At 42.8% G+C, this 20,984-nt stretch overlaps 1 protein-coding gene across 2 annotated transcripts in view; it reads right to left on the bottom strand.

Moving 5' to 3' along the window:
* PHLPP2 (PH domain and leucine rich repeat protein phosphatase 2) overlaps nucleotides 1-20,984 on the bottom strand; it is a 36,095-nt gene that overhangs the window by 4,532 nt on the left and 10,579 nt on the right. Inside the window, exons 4-18 of one of the 2 annotated variants that reach the window (XM_061471776.1) lie at nucleotides 19,173-19,363; nucleotides 18,610-18,735; nucleotides 17,260-17,414; nucleotides 13,197-13,343; nucleotides 10,564-10,794; nucleotides 9,635-9,837; nucleotides 8,456-8,516; nucleotides 7,677-7,772; nucleotides 5,532-5,687; nucleotides 4,577-4,777; nucleotides 3,432-3,594; nucleotides 2,793-2,923; nucleotides 2,289-2,399; nucleotides 1,650-1,838; nucleotides 1,284-1,515 (exon numbers count right to left, since the gene is read on the bottom strand). In XM_061471776.1, the coding sequence (XP_061327760.1) occupies nucleotides 1,284-1,515; nucleotides 1,650-1,838; nucleotides 2,289-2,399; nucleotides 2,793-2,923; nucleotides 3,432-3,594; nucleotides 4,577-4,777; nucleotides 5,532-5,687; nucleotides 7,677-7,772; nucleotides 8,456-8,516; nucleotides 9,635-9,837; nucleotides 10,564-10,794; nucleotides 13,197-13,343; nucleotides 17,260-17,414; nucleotides 18,610-18,735; nucleotides 19,173-19,363 (2,393 nt within the window). Of the gene's footprint in view, nucleotides 1-1,283; nucleotides 1,516-1,649; nucleotides 1,839-2,288; nucleotides 2,400-2,792; nucleotides 2,924-3,431; nucleotides 3,595-4,576; nucleotides 4,778-5,531; nucleotides 5,688-7,676; nucleotides 7,773-8,455; nucleotides 8,517-9,634; nucleotides 9,838-10,563; nucleotides 10,795-13,196; nucleotides 13,344-17,259; nucleotides 17,415-18,609; nucleotides 18,736-19,172; nucleotides 19,364-20,984 lie in introns of those variants that run through there. The other variant, XM_061471777.1, reaches the window with a different exon arrangement.

Here is a 20,984-nt window from a genome sequence, read left to right as displayed (position 1 = left end):
CAAGGACGAGATCACTGATCAAGTCGGGCTGGGTATCGGTTGGCAGGTGGTGAGCGGTTGTATTCTCTTCCCTTGTTATTTCCCTTATCATTATTATGATTGGTGGTAGCAGCAGTGGTTTGTGTTATACCTTAGTTACCGGACTGTTCTTATCTCAACCCATGGGAGTTGCATTCTTTCTATTCTCCTGCCCATCCCTCTGGGAGCGGGCAGAGGAAGTGGGGGGAGTAAGTGACCGGCTGTGTGGTTCTGGGTTGCCGGCTGGGCTTCAACCACAACACCCTGCCAGAAACACTTTTATCAAGCAACCTGTTTAAAAGGCCCATTGCACATGAAACTACTGTGACTGGCACTGATTTATCACAGTTCCACCAGTGACATATTTTCCAGTTCTTTGGAACTTCCCTGCTATTCCCAAGGAACTGGGAAGTCCCAGTTGACTGGAAGTTAGCAAATACAACACCGTCTACAAGAAGGGCTGGAAGGAGGATCCAGAAACTACATGCCTGTCAGCCTGACCCTAGTGCCAGGGAAGGTATGGAGCAGATCATCTTGAGTGCCATCAGGTGGCTTCTATGACAAAGCAACGTACTTAGTGCATGAGGTAAAAGGTCTGGGGCACAAGTGCCTTGAGGAGCAGCCAAGGGAACTGGGGTTGTTTGGCCTGGAGAAAAGGAGGCTGAGGGGAAATCTCATCGCTCTCTAGAACTACCTGAAAGGCGGTTGCAGTGAGGGGGGGGTTGGTCTTTTCTCCCAAGTACTATGTGATAGGACAAGAGAAAATGGCTTCAAGCTGCACCAGGGGAGGTTTAGACTGGAGACTAAGCACAGTTTCTTCCCCAGAAGGGTTGCCAAGCATTGGAACAGGCTGCCCAGGGCAGTGGCGGAGTTGCCATCCCTGGGGGTATTTAAAAGACATGCAGATGTGGTGCCTGGGGACATGATTCAGTGGTGGACTTGGGCAGCGCTGGGTCAACAGACTTAAAGATCTTTCCCAACCTGAACTATTCATGTCTCCCCTCCTTTAGCTCCACACCTGTTTTCTTTCCTCCTTCTCTCCCCAAGCTGTCTTTGGTATCTTATACCTGTAGTTCTCAGGCCATAATACATATTTTATGAAATTCCATTCTGAATAGCTAATCAGCGAGAGAAGCAGAGCAGGAAGCACCATAAAAATCACTTGAACATCTTCATGCCATCCTCTCCCCTGCAGCAGAGCTCATATATTACTATGAAGCTTTTAAAGGAGGGTAGAAGCTGAACTGAAGAGGGTCCAAACCAACCTCTGTTATAATGGCTTTTTGCTCCTTGATTCTCTTGGCTTCTTCTGAGCATTGTTCAAGGCTGAAGACTTTGGAGAGAGGCAGTGGTTTTCCACTTCGGCACAGAATGGCTTGGCAAGTCCCCACATTGGCCACCGTCAGAGAAAAGTTGCTGGCTGGATCAGCCACATCATGACGAATATAGCAAAGGACAGCAGAGGAACCCAGCTTCTGCCCAGCCATACCCAGCTTCCTGTTGGAGGAGAAGGTGTAGGAAGGCTCCAGACTCCAGTGATAGGCATTCTGGAGAGCTGCCTCACCCCACTTAAGACATTAAGTGATATACCTATGTAGGTCCCACCAGGACCAGCTTGCTCACTGTCCTACCTGTGGGAGACCAAGAAGGTGTTGGACATGAACATGGTGTCTGACTGCTGTACCTCCTCCAGGAGCACATCAGCCATGGTGCACTGCAGCAAGCGAGGCAGTTCCTCATTCTTGTCTCCATCAAACATGCCATACACAGCCTCCACCCCCTCTGCAAAGCTCCCCAGAGCCAGGGATGACACACACAGCCTGTTAGAAAAACACACAAGCAAAGTTAATATGTCTCAAAAGATTCTATGGTTCTAAAAACCACAGCCATCAGGCACCTTGATGTGAGTGCTGTTCTCAGAGGGCAGCAAAGCTCCTGCTCCTCATTCACTGCCCTATGGGATGTAAAGCTGCATTTTATTATTGGAACTCCCAATCCCTCCTTGCCTACACTCAGGAGATGGCAGTGGGCACAGCATCAAGAAAAAGCATCTCTGCCAGGGTAGTCCCTGAGCAAGGTCCCAGGGTAAGTGTGAAAACAGGGAAAGGACAATGCTGGAGGCTTGAGTAATGAAGACTTGGCAGGAGATCTGGAGAGACAGAGGGATGGATGAGCTCTTGAGCAAAAGAGGCCTTCCTGGGTACTTAGAATAAGCTCCACCCCGCACACTGAGAAGACAGTGTCAATGTCCAGCAGACCACAATACTCACTTATTTCTTTGGCCTGCCATCTCAGCTACTCCATGACTCCAGAAGGTAGAACTGAGTGCTGAGTCTCCTGTGAGGGAGGGCTTAGCATCAATCTTCAACGTGGTAATGTGACTACAGAGAGAGAAGAACCCAAGTCATTGTCTCCTAGACCCTCCTGAGCAGTCTGTGACCAAAGGACCTTGTCTAATCTAGAGTTATAGACAGCAGCCTGTGGAAATAACTGCACCAAGGAGAGGAGTTTAAGGCCTTGACCTCCTGGAGATGTCTGTCTGCTTCTGCCAGAGACAGCTCGGAGAACCTCATACCACCTGAGAAATTGTTTGCTTGCTCTGATGACTTGGCCCCAGACTTTTCCCTTCCTACAAGACAGAAAACCTCAGGTGCCTCAGGGGACGTTATAACATTAAGTTCTGTGATATGCACTTTACTATCCAATTTCCCCTCCTGGGAAGGGTTACTCTTCCCTGTGCAGGTCGCTGCTGCGTTAGCATCTCCATGGCTCACCTGAAGACATCCAGTGTCTTGTGTTCTAGCACCAGGTTTGTGTTTCCACTCAGGTCCAACTCTTGCAAGGCACCTGGCAGTGCCTCAGGGATTAGTATTTCAGTTAACTCATTGCAGCTCAAGTCCACAAACTGCAGTACCAAAGAAAGCACAATATTCTCTGTTGTGTCATGGGATCAGTTACTCCAGTGATATTTCCAAACATCATAAAACCCCACTGTTGATTGTATCCCACAAAACAGGTCATTGAAAATGGGTCTGATCTATCAGTAGAAGAACAATTTATAAGCAGCAAATACTTATAACCTGCAATAGCAAGGACTCCAGTACTGAAAGAACAGATCACAGTAAAGGTAATAGCAGGCGTATACATACAGACCTGCCTAGCTATTTAACACTCCCTGTCTCAGGTAGTAAACCAGAAATACATTGAGTCAGAGACAGAGGGTAAAGATGAACAAGAGATGAGACATCTTTGACCAAGTCTTAGATCAGCAGATCTAGAATGCATATTCTGTGCCTTCTTCTTGGGTTGTTTAAGCAGAATGCTGGAATCTCCAGTTCCTCCACTAACAGTTACTCTTCATCCTCCAGCCCAAACTTTCCCCTGATACATCTTTAACCTCTGCATCAGAATACCTGAATATGGGGCAAATGCAGGATCTCTGGAAAGATGCTGATTTCATTAGAGTGTGCAATAAGTGTGTGAAGCAGCTTGCAGTTTGCCACTGTTGTGGGAATTGTTTTCAGCTTGTTGCCACTCAGGTTCAGCTCTTCCAAGTGCTCCAGCTTACTAAGTTTGCTGAAGGGGAAACAAAAGAATACTACATCTTACAGGCATGAACTTGGCACTTTCTAACCCTGCAGATAAGGTATCCAGAGACAGTGCCCTTTATGAGCTACATTTCTAATTTATCGACAACAGACCAAAAGTTCTAAGAGATGCTCTCATAAGAGCTCACGGTCCTCAAGCCTGGCTTGTATTTATACAACAGACAGATCCCTTCACCCCTGACTTGTAAAGCACTGAAGGAGAAGACTGTAGTGTCTTATTTTTAAAACTGGCAAAAGCCCCTCAGCCATGCCTGTACTTTGGAGGATTAAATAGATTTACATGAAAGTGATGAATGTATTTATCATTATGCATAGGCAGCTGAAATTCTCTTAAACTACACTTGGAAAATCATAGAATCCCAGCCTAGTTTGGGTTGGAAGGGACCTTAAAGCTCATCCAGCTCCAACCCCTGCCACAGGCAGGGACATCTTCCACTAGATCAGCTTGCTCCAAGCCCCTGTGTCCAGCCTGGCCTTGAACACTGCCAGGGATAGGGCAGCCACAGCTTCTCCGGGCACCCTGTGCCAGCACCTCAGCACCCTCACTGTAAAACATTTCTTTCTTATGTTCGATCTAAATCTACCCTCCTTCAGTTTAGAAGTGTTGCCCCTTGCACTGTCACTACAGCTCTTGGTTAAAAAGTCTCTCTGTGCCTTTCTCATGAGCCCCTTTTATATACTGAAAGGTCCCAGGAAGGTCTTCCTGAAGCTGCCGCTTCTCCAGAATGAACAACCTCACCTCTCCTGGGACAGGAACCACTGCAGCCAACAGAATCCTGTGCTAATTCCCCTTAACATGCTATTCCTCAGTTTAGGTGTGTGTAGGAATGGCAGCCTCTGTCATCAAGACACAGGAAGAGCATCGTGTTTTGACCCCAATTCACACACAATTGCAGGAACACAGGCAACATCTCCTGGTGAGCACTATCTCACCCACCAGCCTCACCTACCTTGCAGGGAAAGTCTGTAGGTGGTTGTTTGCCAGATGTAGGATCCGTAGGCTCGGGTGTCCCACCAAGACAGGGATGCACTGATCTGTGAGGTTATTATTGGTCAAATAAAGCAGCTGCAGCATGCTTAGACTCTCCTCCCCTGTACATGCAGAAGGCAAGGACTCCAGGCTGTTTGCGGATGCATTCAGGTACCTGAGGCTAACCATAGCAAGGGCAAAAATCAGACTTCACATCATATAAACCACTCCATTTATGGCAGGAAAAGGTGTTATACAAATGCCAGTGTGGACAGAGCAACAACATTAGACAGGAGGCCACAAAACACACTGTAACATCCCTACTCAAATTAAGATCTACGAGTCTACTAATGACTTAGTAGCTACATAGCACTGCAGATGCACACAGCATTTTACAGTAAAAGTGCATACTGAAGAATCATTGGAGGGGGTGGGTAATACTGATGAAAGCAGATTACATGAACTCTTAGTCTTTAAAACAAGGGTTGACTCATGACTGAATAGACACTTATGAAAAGTTGTTCATTTGTAAGGGTGTCTCTTGCTGTTCTCCAACGACCTGATGTATTTTCTGCTGAAACATCTGAAAATCCATATGGCTTTTTTCCTTTGCACCCGAATTTACACACTAGTTTTAGAGACAGAGTTCTTCAGCCAGTATCTTAGAAACAGTTGCAACTGAAGTTCATTTTTCAGTTCACTGTTGGGTTTGGCAAGCCTAATTAAACCTGCAATTAAACTATAACATGGACTGATTCCCTCGAATCAGCTTGATGACTTCCCTTATGGCACCTGAATTACGACCTCTTAAAGCGCATGCCTCATTATCTCTTATGTAAACGGCACCTTGCAAGGACAGACACACAGATGCCACTATCAGCCTTTATAGTACCAAAGGTCAATGCAGACAAAAGATACTTGCTACAGCCACTCACTTCAGAGCCTTGACAAAGAGCGTCTCTGGGAGTTTAGTCAACAGGTTGTGCTGAATGTCCAGCACCTCCAGTGGAATGTGTTCCGCAAGAGGCGGAAGGCTCTGCAGACGATTGTGTCCCACCATCAACTTCCGAAGGCTCAAGCTGCTGAGGATCCTAGAAAGACACAGGTTTTTTCTGTCAGCCCGGTTTACTCATTTGCACATCCAGAGTGGGAAAAGTAGTATTTAATATGTTATAACTTGATTGTACAGCAGAAAAAATTTAGAAGAGACTGATTCATAAAATGTAAACAATGACAAGCGTAAGAACACACATGGTAGAAGTTGCCTCACATCACTCTGAATGCCTGCAAGTGTATGTACATTTTCCTCTATGCTACTGCAGATTACTAACTTGTGATATGACTGTGAGCATTCTCTCAGGCAAACAGAAGAAGGGAAGTCACAAGCATGGGTTTAAATGCCTATTCTCACTTGTAGGCAGAAAGAAGCGCTTCCCCTGTGCCAATTTAAATTCAGAGCTTTAAGCAGCTGCCTAGCATTCCTGTGTTACTTCTGGGGCTGTTGTCACATTCTCCAGAACTGCAGTTCTTACTGAAGGGAAAGGCCTCTATCCCCATGAACTTCAGAGATTTGCTTGCAGGAATTCAGAGAAAGGATATCTGAACACACCTGGGCATTGCCCAGAACCTGCCCATTTGCATGAGGCGGTAATTTGGGATTATATTTTGAGCACCCTGAACAGAACAGCTTCACAGACTGAATGTTAAAGCTTCATTAGTGCACTACTCCATGCAGATCAATTATTTCTTTCTGTAAACTGTAGATTCTCAAAGCTCATTACACTGGCGAGAAAAAAAGAACCAAATCAAAAACCATTCAAATGCAAATACACCAATTTCCTCATTCAAGCTGATTCACACAGAGCTGGATGGGCATCTCCACCCAAAACTGTCACCACTTTTTACACTTAGTTGCCTCAAAAAACAGTTGTACCAGACAACTTCACAGTGAATGATATCCCCCTATGTGAGGCTCCTTAAAGCTTTAGTCTGATGGATTAACCTGATAACTAGCTGAAAGTCAGTGCTGGCTAAATTCTAACTGTACACAAGACATACAGTGTTAATGACAAACATATACTGGAAGAGATCCACACTGGATGCAGTTAATTCCAGCACTTACAAATCTTTAAAGAGGCATAAATATCTTGTTAGAATATGTATTTCTGTGTCTGAATTCTGCAGGTTTAACATAACATACTTAAAGTTTGGTCCTTTTCATCCGCTGGTATGGCTAAAATTATTTTCTAAATTGTCATTACTGCATCCTTGTTACATCCTTTTCTTGCTTTTAATGTATATAGCCTTGTCTCTGGCAACCATTAGAATGTTACTGCTGAGATAATTTTCTACACCTGATGCTTTAACTGCTTCAACCTGCTCTCTGCATTTCTTCACTGTAATTCATCCTTCCACTCTATTTCAATATAGATTACTCTAGAAACTGTGCCTTATTCATTACAATCACACCCCACCAAACACATTTGTTAGACTAAGAACATTTGTGTTTTGCTCCTTCCCGTGGTATCCCTCGTACCCTGGAGAAGTCATTCAAAACATCTGCAAAACTACCTCAGTTCTTGGCTCCTCTTTGCTGCATTTCTGCAGAAACTGAAAGGGAAACAAGAAGAAAGGAGTTGGCTGATGATGTGTTTTATAAGCTACCTCTGAGATCAGATGTACCATACCTCTGCTATCTCCCTGTGACAGGTTAACAGATGGAATCTCTGTGGGGTAATGCAAGACTTATCAGGGTCTCACCTATGACCTATGTTCACAAACACTATGGTAACAACAACAACAAAAAAAATCACAGCAGCATGTTCTACTTTAGGTGCAAACAGCTGCAGTAGAAGCCAGAAGCACAGGATGAAGTCACCTGACCCCTATTATTCATGAAGTTGATTTGGAAATCAGTTCTTTCCAACATTTGAATAGAGACTATTTTGATGCTGCACAGAGAAAGCAATTGAATGATATCTCTGCACAACAAGGAATAAAGCAAATGGAAGTGCACTACTTCTCTCTCCCCAGTCAGCTCACCATAGAAGAAAGCTCAGCTCTGTATAAGGTTTGCTGACCTCAGTGGAAGCTCCACAAGGAGGTTGTGGCTCACATCCAAAACTTCCAGATTCTTTGCTTCACAGGCCCAGTCTGGGACACACTGAAGTTGATTGCTGAGAAAAGCAAGGGGGAAAAGCTAGACATCAGCACTCCATATGGAATATACCCTGTTTGAATACTGTATGACATGAGTGACAGCCAAACCAAAAATAATAGGCAGAAAATGAACAACAGTATTTGAGCTAGTCACATGGAATTTATCTCATGGCTAGTTGTGTAACACCAAGCTGGTGCATGATTGCTAGAAAGTCCTCACGCAAGGCCCTAATGATCAGGCTTTTGGTTTACAGCACTGACATCAGGAGAACAGGCCACCCTATGTCATCCTTCTATTGTGCTTCAACCTAAACCAAAGCAAAAGGTGATCAGGTCTCACAGTGCTGCTCCAAGGGCAGCCATCAGCAGTGAAGCCAAAAGCAGAGATCACTGGCAGCTACTCTAAATGTCTGCTCCACAGACTCCCACCATTCAGCCCAGTAAGCTGTTCAATGGTCCCTGATTGGCTTTCTGTGCTGATTACAGCCTGTGGCTGAAGGACAGCCAGTCACCTAGACTAGGTTCAGAAGGGCTTCTGGGCTGGGTCATCATTCTTTAGTACTGGGCTTTCCAGTGAAGATGGATTGCCTTCCCTTAATTACTCTCAACTCTTTCAAAAGATTAAAAGCTACAGAAAGTTTCTCCAGAGAACAGCAAAGGTGTCCAGATACTTTATATTCTGTGGTGTACAGTCACTTACTGAGAGAGTTCTAGACAAGTCAGTTGACCAGGAACTCGATAAATATTGACAGCGGTCAAACCTGATGAAATAAAGCAAATAATTATGATTGCAGAGCTTCACAGGGAAAGCAGCATAGAGAAGCAGCAGACTAGTTAGCAAGTGAGAGTCAGTCTTACTTAATGGACACTCAAGGTCTCTACTCATCCTTCCCAAGACAGAGTTCACACTTAGTATAATCTGCCATATGGCACAAGAGCTGCTCCTTTTCCATTTCTCCATCTGCCACATGGGGCATCAGAACAAGGGAGAACTGTATTTTTTTTTAATTATTTGTGGATTCCCAAACACATCTCACAGGCAAAAGGAATTCCCTGGACAGTAACTCAACACCACAACCTCCTCCATTACACAGTCTGCACACATACAGACATATGTGATCCCTAGGAGCTGACCTCACAAGATCCATCACACATGGTTGCACTACTGTAACATCAGTGTAAGTATTCTGTTTGTGGGTAGAGGCCTCTCCTGGGTTCAGCAGTAGCAGTCACTTTAATCCTTCTTAGTAGCTTAGTGCTGTTTTTTCAACTTTAGTCTGGGTACAATGCTTATAACACCGATGTTTTAGTTGCCAATTAATGTTTACTTCAATCAAGCACTTTTCAGTCTCATGCTCTGCCAGGGAGGAGAGGCACAAGAAGATGGGAAGAAGCAGAGATAGAACACCTGACCAAACTAACCAAAGGGGTATTTCATACCACAGCACGTCATGCCCAGTATAGAAACTGGGGGCAGCAAATAGCTGCTCAGGTCGGGCTGGGTATCGGTTGGCAGGCGGTGAGCAATTGTATTGTGCATCACTTGTGTCTGTTTCCCTTTTCCCCTTTGTGTTTTCTTTCTCTCCCCTTGTTATTCCCCTTATCATTATCATTATTGGTGGTAGCAGCAGTGATTTGTGTTATACCTTAGTTACTGGACTGGTCTTATCTCAACCCCTGGGAGTTGCATTCTTTCCATTCTCCTCCCCATCTCTCTGGGAGCAGGGCGGGGAGAAGAAGGGAGGGAGGGAGCGAGTGAGTGGCTGTGTAGTTCTGAGTTACCAGCTGGGCTTAAACTGCAACAAGGGCAAACGGCTGTTTACTTTTGCTCTCAGGGCTTGGAAGGAAGAAAGTAAGTGAAGAAGGCAGAAAGACATACAGTTGCTGCTGGCATAGAGGGTCCGAAGGGAGAAGCCACTCAGTGTCAACTCTTTCAGCTTATTCCGCTCACAGTGCAGCTGCTCCAGGCTGCCCAAGGAGCTCAGGTCCAGATCTGTCATCTCATTGTCTCGTAAATCCATGTAAGTCACAGATTTGTTCACCTCCAGAGTGTCAGCTGCTGCTCTCTTCAGGCTGTTCAGCCTAAACACTCAGAGATAAGAGTTATAAAGTCAGAAAACAAGAAACTGGATGTCAGTAAGAAGAGAGAAGACAGGAGAGGAAAGGGTTAGGTGAAGGCTAACGCCAAAGTTAAGCACAGACAAATGTGTGAGGAGCAATGAAAGATTTCAGGCAGTGAATACAAAGAAAAACGCTTCCTTTGTCTGAACTGCTATGTGAAACCATTTTACTTATTCCCCAGTGCTTAAGAGATTCTGAAGACCAGTCTAGAAATGAGAGGCCAAGCCAAGAGACTGCTCCTTTGCACTGACACAGGGAGCTAACGCAGAAACTATGTAATAGACTGCCTCATCACAAAGTTCTTTGTCCCTTTCTGAGAGCTCTGCAGTTGGCAGCCTGAATAATCTGAATCTCAATCTCAGGGCTGGGGGAAGGCAAAACAGGGTCAGAGAGATCAAAGAACTACAGCAGCTTATAGTAACAGCATTATCAAAAGAGGAAACAAAATTAATTCCAGCACTTAGGAACTGCATTCAGTGGCTTCAGGCATTGATCAGTTAACCTGGCTCCTCTAAGTGAACTCTGCACACCCTTAGAAACAGAACTCCCTAAAAGCTGAAGAATCAGTAAGAGAAAAAACCCTCCACCTAGTTTATTACAAAACGCTCTAGAAGTTACACAGCTCCTCTGCTATAAAAGGAAAGTAGCAATCTGTTTTATAACCATATGCAGGTTTCAACCCCTTACCTCAGGTCTACACTTTTGATGTGACTCATACGGTTCAGCACTGCCAGGTCCAGGGTCTCTAACATGTTGCCTGCCAGGGCCAGTTTGTCTACGAGGATGAGCTTCTCACAGATTGCTGGAAGTTCACAGAAATTATTGAAGGAAAGCCCAAGACAGCTGAGCTGTTGCAGACTTCCCATTTCTTCTGGTAAGGATGTGAGGAAATTCCCATCAAGCCATAAGGTCTGAAGACTGCAGCAGTGAAAAAGAGAAAGAAAATAATTCAGCAAAGAGAAGCAAACATCACATTTAGCATTTTCAGTGACTTTTTTCCATATCGCTGGTGTTAACGTAGCTATTTTTAAAAGTACCTACGAGCTAATTTTATTCTTATACACAAGAAGTTACTGGAGTACTTTTATCATGCATGTAATAGGCTTGGAACTGCATGTATGCAATACCAAACAGTTCCTAAATTATTCTGGAGGTAAACTTCCAAGTTAACCTAACTAAAACAGAAATCAGTACTCACATTGTAAATGAAAGCTAATTTACTTAATCACTTGATTTTCTACAAATGGCACAGCTTAATCACAATTACTGTCCCATGAACATACTGGTAACAGCTTTTTACATTCTAGTTGTCCTTTCACATCCTCAGAAATGAAGAGTGTAGCTCTCTGTTGCAAGATTAATTGTTTTAAAGTTTACATGGCTTTTGAGACTCAGACCCACAAAACATAACTCCCTCATTGTGATTATGTTCCAACAAAGAACTTTCTGAACACTGCTTAGCAATGGCAGAAATGCAATCTGGGGCCATAAAAAGATCTTACAAATAAAGGCTCAAGGAGTCAAACAAGATGACTGAACACATAACTAAGTTGTAAACCTCTGAAAACCATAAAGCCAGCACACAGCTCTTCCCTCACAGCTTGCAGATGGCTAAAAGATTGCTCTGGAAATGACTTGTTTATATCCGGTGTAGCTGCAGACACTCCTTTTGTAAAGATAGAAGCTGGGGCAGAGCAGGCCACAAGGAATGAACAGCTCAGTATCATAGGACTAGCTAGGTTGGAAAAGAACTTTAAGATCATCAAGTCCAATCGTTCCCCAGCACTGCCAAAGTCACCATTAAACCATGTCACTGAAGGCCTCATCTATATCAGTATTTATCTAAACAAATGCAGTAACAGTCTTGCATTTAAATTTACGTAAGCTTAAGCTTTTACGCATTCTGAGTAACTACTGGGGAAAATGGAGAATGTTTTTATTCCAGTAACACTTTAAGACAAAATTTTCAGAGGGAATTGCTCAAGTATTTCCATGTTAAAACCCTCTAACACAAACCTGAACCAATTCTATAGAAAGCCATCAAAATGTACTAGTGCTGACGAAAGTCACTAGACCTCTGCAAGAAGTTACCACGGAAAAATTTTACATAATAAATTAAAAGTCTAACAGAAACTGCATCAGCACTGAAAACCTTAGATGCAAATAAGAAACAGAAATTCAGAAAGTTACACACTTCTGCAGCTGCAGAAAAAGGCACATTAACTTATTTGAGAAGCAGTACAATTGTCTTCAGACAATTTTTCACCTGGATCGTGTTTCTTCATCTTTTCCACATGAGCAGCTGTAATGTTTTCATAGTAGTGATTAAGGAATTGAACCTGAGTGTCTTTGGTCTTATGAGATACCCTTATACTTGAAACTTGCATACAGTTAGGAAATCTGCAATCCTTTTTGTGTGTGACACTTTTGAATACTGCAACAATTTAACCAGCATGCTCTTGCTCATATAACTAAGCTCCACAGGCTAGGCCTCTGAAGATGAGAGCCATGTGTATTCTTCCCTAGTTCTACAAAGCCCCACTGGTCTCCACAGATGTTCCACTGTACCCATCTGCAGTTGTGGAAATGCCCTGACAGCATGGTCTTCAGAAACTCCTAACTGTTTTTATGGAAACATAATATTTATGTTTAATTGATAAGGTACCATCATAATAGTAGTTAAAAAAAAAATTACAAGACAATATAGGAAGAAAATGAGAAGACAACAGGCAAGGGAATGCAAGATAGCAGCAGATGCAAACAGAAAAAGATGCTTTCAGATTTACATAAGAATTGGACGTAAACCCACAAGAAATCATACAAGTCACTCCAAAGTAAAAAAAAAAAAAACCACAAACAAAACCCCACAAAAAACCCAGCCTTTACATTTACTCCACTGCAGCAAGGTGGCACGTGTGATTCAAGGCATTGTAACTGACTGTTAAGTGTCTTCCTTAGCCACTCCAAAATAGGCAAAATCCATTAATCTCTGTTAGAAAACTGATTTACACTAATATATTTTACATAGGTAGTAGAATAGGCAGGAAGTCACAAATGATGAATGCTAACTTGCTACATAGCAGTGACTTTAAGTGGCAACTGTATAAAAACACTGCGGTATCTTCATTTTCAAGGAAAACCAAACCTTATTGGACATCTGGGTTCTTGACTTCTGCTGGAGTCAAAACCCTCACTCAGTCTTCATGGACAGAAAAAGCTGCCCCAGCACTCACACTTTCCTAAGCAGTACCCTCACCTCAGCTGTGCTCAGCCAAACAACAAAGGATGTTTATGACTACAGATAAACAGAATATACTTACTTCAACAGTTTGCCAATCTGGCTTGGCAAGGAATGAAGTCCATTACAGGAAATATTAAGCTCTGTCAGAGTAGAGATCTCACACAGTGACACAGGAAACTCTCCCAATCTATTATGAGACAGGTTCAGGCTCTTCAACTGAGAAAACCTATTGGCAAGAATACTAATTAATGCACAACTTCCATGGTCTGAAAGCAAACTATACAAAATGAGTAATGAAGTTATACACTGGTGATACAGTCAGCTAACTCACTATGGGAGTTTCTGCACAAATCTGATTTTAAGTCATGGTATTTGTACCTCAGGGATAATGCTATCATGGTCTTATTGTGAGGGAAAAAAAAACGGGGGTGTGGGGTGTGTTTGTGTAAGGGAGGCAAAGAACCTTCTGAACCCTGACTCCTGACAGGCTTCCTCCTAGTGACTGTTACTAAGATTAAGGAGACTGAAAACATTCAGTTCAGAAAATGTACCTTCAAAGAATTATTTAACAAACTACAGTTGTGCAGCTTGGGAAAACAATAGCTCAAAACATTAACTGGAACTGTTCAGAGAATAGAACAGAAGAGGGGAATATCCTTTTCAAGCTATGCACAACAGAAAGCCTAGTGGAGTCCTACAAGAGAAAACTAGGAAAGTGCTGACTTCACACTGTGAAGCCCCAAGACCTGCATCCATAGGTCTTTGGATGAGATCCCACATCTAAAGTGCCATTTACTTGCATGAGTGCCACACAAGTACTGTCACAACCCCCTCAAGTCACTACAGTCCCACTTGTCTTTAACAGATGGTTGCCTGTTCCAGCTCCTTCTATCACTGTGCTAGGTCCAAACAGAGGGAAGAAATAGAGCATGGGCTGGGGTAAAATGCAAAAGTTTCTTCTTACAGAGTTCTCTTCCTACAGGAAACAAAAGTGTACTTCCCCAAGTAACAACACCATCCCAAACTGGAACCATGAGAAATTAATTAGTGGGAAAATTATCATAATACTTTTATGACACAACTATGAATCTACCAGAGAAGTACTTCTTGGAAACATGCAGTTCATCGATCTGCTCTAACTGCCATACTTTTTGTTAGGCAGTGGTAAGTATAAGGTTAATTAGCTTGAGGGAGAATATTACTCATAGCTGCAGATGTCTTAAAGCACAAGACTGAAAGGTTTTGAAATCTCTGAAATTTGAAAGAAGAAATTCTTTATAGGGACTCCTTTTTCAGATTCAAAATACTTGGAACAATTTGTGTGGGAACGATGCATTATATTTCTCTGTTTTGCTTTATAATGTTTGAGGGTGGTGGTAGTGGTGGTGTTTTTAAAAAGAACAAGCATATCTGAAACTTTAAACACAGGTTGTTTGCTTTGAGAAATCATTTAAATAAGGGCCAGGCATTTTACATTTGCTGTGGCCACAGACACACTCTCCCGTAATGCAAGTGAAAGATGCTGTATTGGTAACAGCCTTCCTAAAAGGAACATGTTGTAGATTTAACACAGATTTAACGATACAAAAAAAAAAAAAATCAGAAGCCTGCACACAGAACTTCACTTTCAGTAATGGAAAGGGAGGAAACAATGAGGGCATACCTCCAGATCTGAGCTTTCTCATTAACTGGTTCAACTTAAAGAGACTTAGGACAGATCACAGTTCTCAGGTTTTAATATAAGAAAACATGTTAATGAAACTGCTTTTTCTGGTGTTCTACAATGGCATTTTGTATGGCATCTGTCCTTAACACTAAGCAACTCTTTCTCTGTGATTAGCAGTGTGTGGTGAGAAGCTGCCCCAGGAGGCATGGCATTAAATAAAACAGCATATCCAATATTTAAAATTCATCCCTCTGGAACAATACCAAAGCAAACACAGAGGGAGCATTAAAGTTTCCAAAAGCTGGAGGGAAGCTGGTACATTGACACAACTTCTTCTGAGACTCCTTGAGCAGACTGTCATATTCAGTGGGGAGGACAATACTCAAATGCCTTCTGAGCTCCCATTCTGTTCTTTCTCCTTTGCCCTGATACTCTCAAGCAGTAGGGATGTAGGAATGGAATGCAAATCCAACTCTCATTCAAGCTCTATACATGAACCACATGAAATAGTTATGGCCCTGAAATAGTTATGGCTCAAATTTTGGCCTGCACTCTCACAGGGCATACTGAGATTATGCAAAGAGGTGTGGAAACACAGCCACAAATAATCAGTGGGATGCCCACCCCTCTGTTCATCAGCCCAAACTGGTGCTGGCCTGAAACATTCCCAGTTTAATACAACATCCTGCTCTGCTGCCAAAGCATCCCAGTGCAACCCTGTATCAATTAGCTAGAATGGTGATAACAGGCACACACTATGTATAACGTGTGTACACACACATTTATCACTGAAAATCAAGCTGGATAATGCTTTCCAGTAAAGGGAGATGGCTGAAAGGCAGTACCTTACATAGAAAATAAGCGAGAAGATGTAAGAAAATGGGTGGGGTTATTTAATTTTCTTTGCTTAACAACTCCCTTTTAGTTAATTACTCTTTTCCATCATTACAGTTATAGCTAATTAGACTCCTAGAATGTCAACATTTCCTCAGGGGAAAAGACCTGACCACTGCAAAGAATTCTGCTGTTTGGAATTGTCAGTCTCTGACACTTATCTGGTCACTGATAAGACCTACTGGAAAGAAGCAAGTTTCTTCATTTGGGGCTGTGACCTGATAAACATCCTAAAAACCTCAGAAAGCAAAAAAGGCAATGAGCAGCCTTATGTGGGCTACCTAATGCTACCTGTTTATTCAAGACTGTGTGAAGTGAGGGCTTCTTTTATGGCTTTTGTTTGTTTGAGGATTTCGGCTTCATCAGACATACTGCCAGGAAAAGAGTCGAGTTTCTGACATGTCAGATCTCTTGTTGACTACATGCAAGGTCAAAAGAAAATTCAAGCCCCTTTGCTGATCCTGTGAACCAAGGACACCGCATTTTAGAAAATGAAGCTCTGATAACAGTTTTCAAAATCATATAATGTGTGTGAAGCAGAAAGCAAAATCTTGAATTACTTTAAGCAGCTTTTCCAATAACAGAATCTATTACAATTCAGAAGTTAGAAAACATTAAAACAAGTTCGGAATTGAAACAAAACCAATGACTCTCAATGAAAGAATTTGCACAGGTGAGCAATTTCCCCCCCTGTATATCATCATGGATACTTAGGCATCTCATTACTCTGTAGGAAGAAAAGTGAAATAACCTGGTAATATATCCCTAGAGATAAACAAAACCAGAACAAAACAAAAAATGTAGTTTTGCAAAGTTTCTCCAAATACATTTTTCTTAAGGCATAATGTGTTCCAAACACAGAGCCATTTGACAATATCACTACAGTTTTCTTAACAGCTTTTAGAAGTCAGAGAGTGGTTCCTTGAATTCTTTTTGGTATGGCTAGTGCAGATACCAAGACTAATCTTCCTCTAGATTTTTACGGTTTTCAGGAATTGATTTTAAAATATTTCTGTAAGACTCCTTCACTTACCTAAGATGACTGTATTATGATCCCATGCCATCACACAACTGCTACTCTCTTAAAAGCGATCATTACTATTTCCCAAAACAAAGCGGAAGTCTCACTACTCTACTAACTCTAAATGTACATTAAAAACTTACCAAAATAGGTTTTTCCAGATCTGCACTTCTCCTTACAAACACCAACAACAGCAGCATAATGCTTTCCCTCACCTTTCATTTTATATCCCAAAATGTTCTTTAGCCAGCAACCTTATATTACTATTGCATCTTGTCAATACAAATGGCGTATCACTCCACAAGGCTCACCTCAGATCAAACTTAGCACAAAAGGTTTCTGGAAGGGAGTTTATAAATGTGAATACTGTCAACTGTTGGAAGCTTATGGCTGCCTGCACTACCCAGTTCTGCTTCCTGGGCCCCTCATTTCTTAAAGCTTCCTGAAGATCAATCTTTTTCCCATCCCCACGAAAATGGGCAATACACTCCCCCTCTTCTCCATCCCTGGATGCACACGTTAAGAACTTCAAATGTAGAAGAAAAAGAATTCTTTGCAGACCTGCAAAGAGCGTCAAGACTCCCTGCTCCACTTGATCTCATAAAATTGTGTCGTAGGTTGAGGTAGATGATGTCTTGACTGTAGAAGAGGTGCTCGGGTACTTCCTCAAGGCTGTAGCATGATAGATCAACCATGCTAAGTCGCATAGACACAACCTGAAAAGGAAGAGGAAAAGCTGCAACTGGGCAACAATTTTCTCTGTACGTCCAATATAAGGCCAAGAACTGCCGGGAGTAAACAATCTGCAAGAACCTGAGAGAACCCCTTGTACCTGCAAGGTAGAGTCCACGCAGGACACTGAATCCACAGAGTATGAGTTTATGCCATTTGATACTTTTGTTTCTGAAAGCCCCCTGAAAAGGACACTTACCTGGATACCAACTAGGACACATACACACAGAAAGCCCTGCTCAGCACATGCAACAGGAACTGCCTAAAAACTAGACTGCAAGAGGGCCACACAGATGGGAGAAAACCCTGTCTTTGTCTGAGGAAACTGCTGAGAAAGCATAACCTCCAAGTGCACTCCAAAGATCCAAACAGCAACAAGAAGCAGTCAACTTTCAGTTCAGTCCTTTAAGGTTTACAGAATCTCTGCCTGGCCTAATGACTTCTTCCTACTTTCATTACCTTATTCAGGCTATAATCTTGGAACCATAACCTGGTATGATGAAAAGGCTTCATAAATGACGATTTTGCAACACATCGTGAAGTCTTTGCAAACATCAGATCTCCTTTCATTAAATATACTTTGTTTCAAGGTCTGCAGTGCTTCATTCCAGATTTTACAACCTGCTTTATCTTGAACTCATGCTGTATTTCATAATGTGGTTTTTTATATATATATATATATGTATATGAGGTCGAAGTGTGGCTCAGCATTAAGCTATCACCATCTAATTGTACTTCAGTATGGAGTGAGGATGCAGCTCTGAACAAAGTACACTTTCCTCTGACCTACGATCTCTGTTAACTCAAGCCTATCGGGGTAGCACCATGCCAGTCAGGCCACAGTTCAAGCAGATGCAAGTACAGCAACAGGTGCAATTTAGAAGTTTCTACGGCTGTAAAGGCAACCAGTCCCTAGGGTTTGCTCTAGTGACTTGTGATTAGCTGCTCTTAATAGGCGCAGCAAGGGTGAAAACAATGCAGAACTACCACTCAACACTGTTGCACAGGCAGAGAGAAAAAATAAGACTAAAGGAAAATCTCTGTAGTCCTAAGCACATAAGAAATGAAGAAAGCTGGAAAGTGTTGGGAACGCTTACAGGCATCCTAGCTTCATCTCTGCCTGCACCTCAAACCCCTCCTGCCCCCACACCCACCATCTGGATCTCAGCAGGGCCTCACCGTGGACGCCTGCCGGTGCCACCGCTGGTACTCTGCCAGTGTCTCAAAGGAAACGTGGTACGTCTGAGCCTGTGCTCCAGCAGACGTGAAAGCCAGTGTGTACTGCCGGCGCTTCATCTCTTCAACCTGCACAGGGAGAATCAAAACCACAACAGTCTGCATGAACTCCAGCAGTTACAGTGGATCTGAGGTGTAGTGGGAGGTACTACCAACTACTGGTAAGACTGCATTTTGCTGAAAATACTGCTGTAGTTACTGGATAGAAACACAGAGGTAAATACATCTTAATATCTTTCTGCTGAAGTAGATCCAAGAAGTAATCATTTCTAGAATGCCCATTCACAACACTGGCTACTAACATGAAAGCAGAACTAATGCCTATTCCTTTGATTAGCCTTAACACTACCACCTAAGCAAAGCATATAGAAAGAGGTTGTAAAACTCTCTGTACATGTTCACGGAATAATTTGTAACAAAAGCCTAGATTAACTTCTTGTGGGTAATACCCATCATTACAGTATCTTCCTTTCTAAGCCACAGGAAACGAAACAAAAAAGCCTTACCTTCCCTCCAACCAGAGGCAAGATGTGCATCTTCCCAGCGTGGCTATCTTTCACAGAGGACACAATGAGGCACGTACCACAGAGGATTACCAAGCGCTCTGCCCACTTGTGCAACTGGGTTTTTCCTTTGCGTACGTTATATACTCCAGAGAGCAAGATACGATCTAACTGTTCCACTTGACATGGCTTTTCTAAAGAAAAATGGGACATTGGCATTTCTTTTCCCTTTGTTCTTCACTCTCAGCTGTGAGTTCAAATAGCAGCACAGCCGTAACAATCAGTAATTGTACAGAACAAGTAAATACAAAACAGGCTGCGCTTTAAAGAAAAAAATAAAACAAAACAAACAAAACCCTGTCATGGTTTAGAGAGCAGAGAAATTCGAGAGACATCCCTAAGGAGTGAGAGAAACATGAAGGTTGCTCTCAGTACTTGAGCAGGCCCAGAGGAGGCCATGGAAATGGTCAGATGGCTGGAACACCTCTCCTATAAGGAAAGGCTCAGGGAGTTGGGTTGTTCAGGCTGGAGAAGAGAAGGCTCTGGGGAGACCTTTCTTTACTGTTTCAGTATCTAAAAGGTGCTTATAAGAAAGATACAGAGAGACTTTTTACCAAGGCCTGTAGTGACAGCACAAGGGGCAATGGTTATAAACTGAAGGAAATAGATTTAGATGAGGTATTAAGAAGTTTTTCCCTGTAAGGGCGGCAAGGCCCTGGCACAGAGTGCACAGAGAAGCTGTGGCTGCCCCATCCTTGGCAGTGCTCAAGGCCAGGTTGAACACGGCTTGGAGCAACCTGCTCTAGTGGAAGGCATCCCTGTCCATGGCAGGGGGATGATCATGCCACATGATGATCATCCAGCTCATCCTATGGCAGGAACTGGATGAGCTTTAAGGTCTCTTCCAACATAAACCAGCCAGGGATTCTATGAATTAATGCTGCAGGGGTTGGAACTAGGTGGTCTTCAAAGGTCCCTTCCAATCCAAACCATTGTGTAACTCTACAATTCTAAGCAATGTTTCTCTGGCATCCTCTATGTTCTGAGCTGCAGGCTTTGCATAATCCTCCATAGCATTTCATCTAATTCTACCACTATCTTTAAGAACCACTTTGTCAGCATTTCTTTTACTTTCTTAGAACAGGTCTCCTGCACACTCTTCAATCCTTATACTCCTTCCTCCACAGCCTCTTTCTAAGCAGGACTACCTTCCCATGCTGACTGAAATTACTCAATCCCATTTTTTGCCTACTTGCTTCCATGAAGTTGAGTCACTGTTCCTGAATCTTTAGTAGCTCCTGCTTGACATACACAAATTGAATTGCTCATTTTTAACTCAGAAGTTCTCTACACCCCTATGCTTGATGCCTCTCCTCCCTTCCAGGTGAAGTAACTTCTGACTCCCTTGTCCTATAAACCCACACTGTATAAATCCAGCACCGTACACTTCCTTCCATCTCCATTATACTTCTACACTGTTTTGCCTGTTCTGCACACAGCTCCGAAACAGAAGGGGTTTTTCTCAGGTGGAGAAGCTGAATCCTGATGATACATTTTTCCGATACTGAATAAACAAAGGATGGCTAGAAGCTTAGTCAGGCTACCCACTTCCACTATGAAAGAACAATTTTCTATTAAAAGGACTTTGATGTTTTTCTGAAATGCAAAAAGAAATACACAGGTGAAGTATTTAAAAGTAATTAAAAGTAATGAAATCATTTCATTATCAGCCTTTCTCCCCCTTACTCCTTTTATATTTCCTCTTCACTTCAATGAATTCCTTTTCTGACTGCTAGCAGCATACACCGATGCTGT

This window comes from Pezoporus flaviventris, unplaced genomic scaffold, assembly GCF_033815535.1.
Source record: "Pezoporus flaviventris isolate CSIRO_AGI_PZ_B2104156 unplaced genomic scaffold, CSIRO_AGI_Pfla_v1 ptg000067l, whole genome shotgun sequence".
Lineage (NCBI taxonomy): Eukaryota > Metazoa > Chordata > Aves > Psittaciformes > Psittacidae > Pezoporus > Pezoporus flaviventris.
This window is presented reverse-complemented; position numbering and strand designations above follow the sequence as displayed.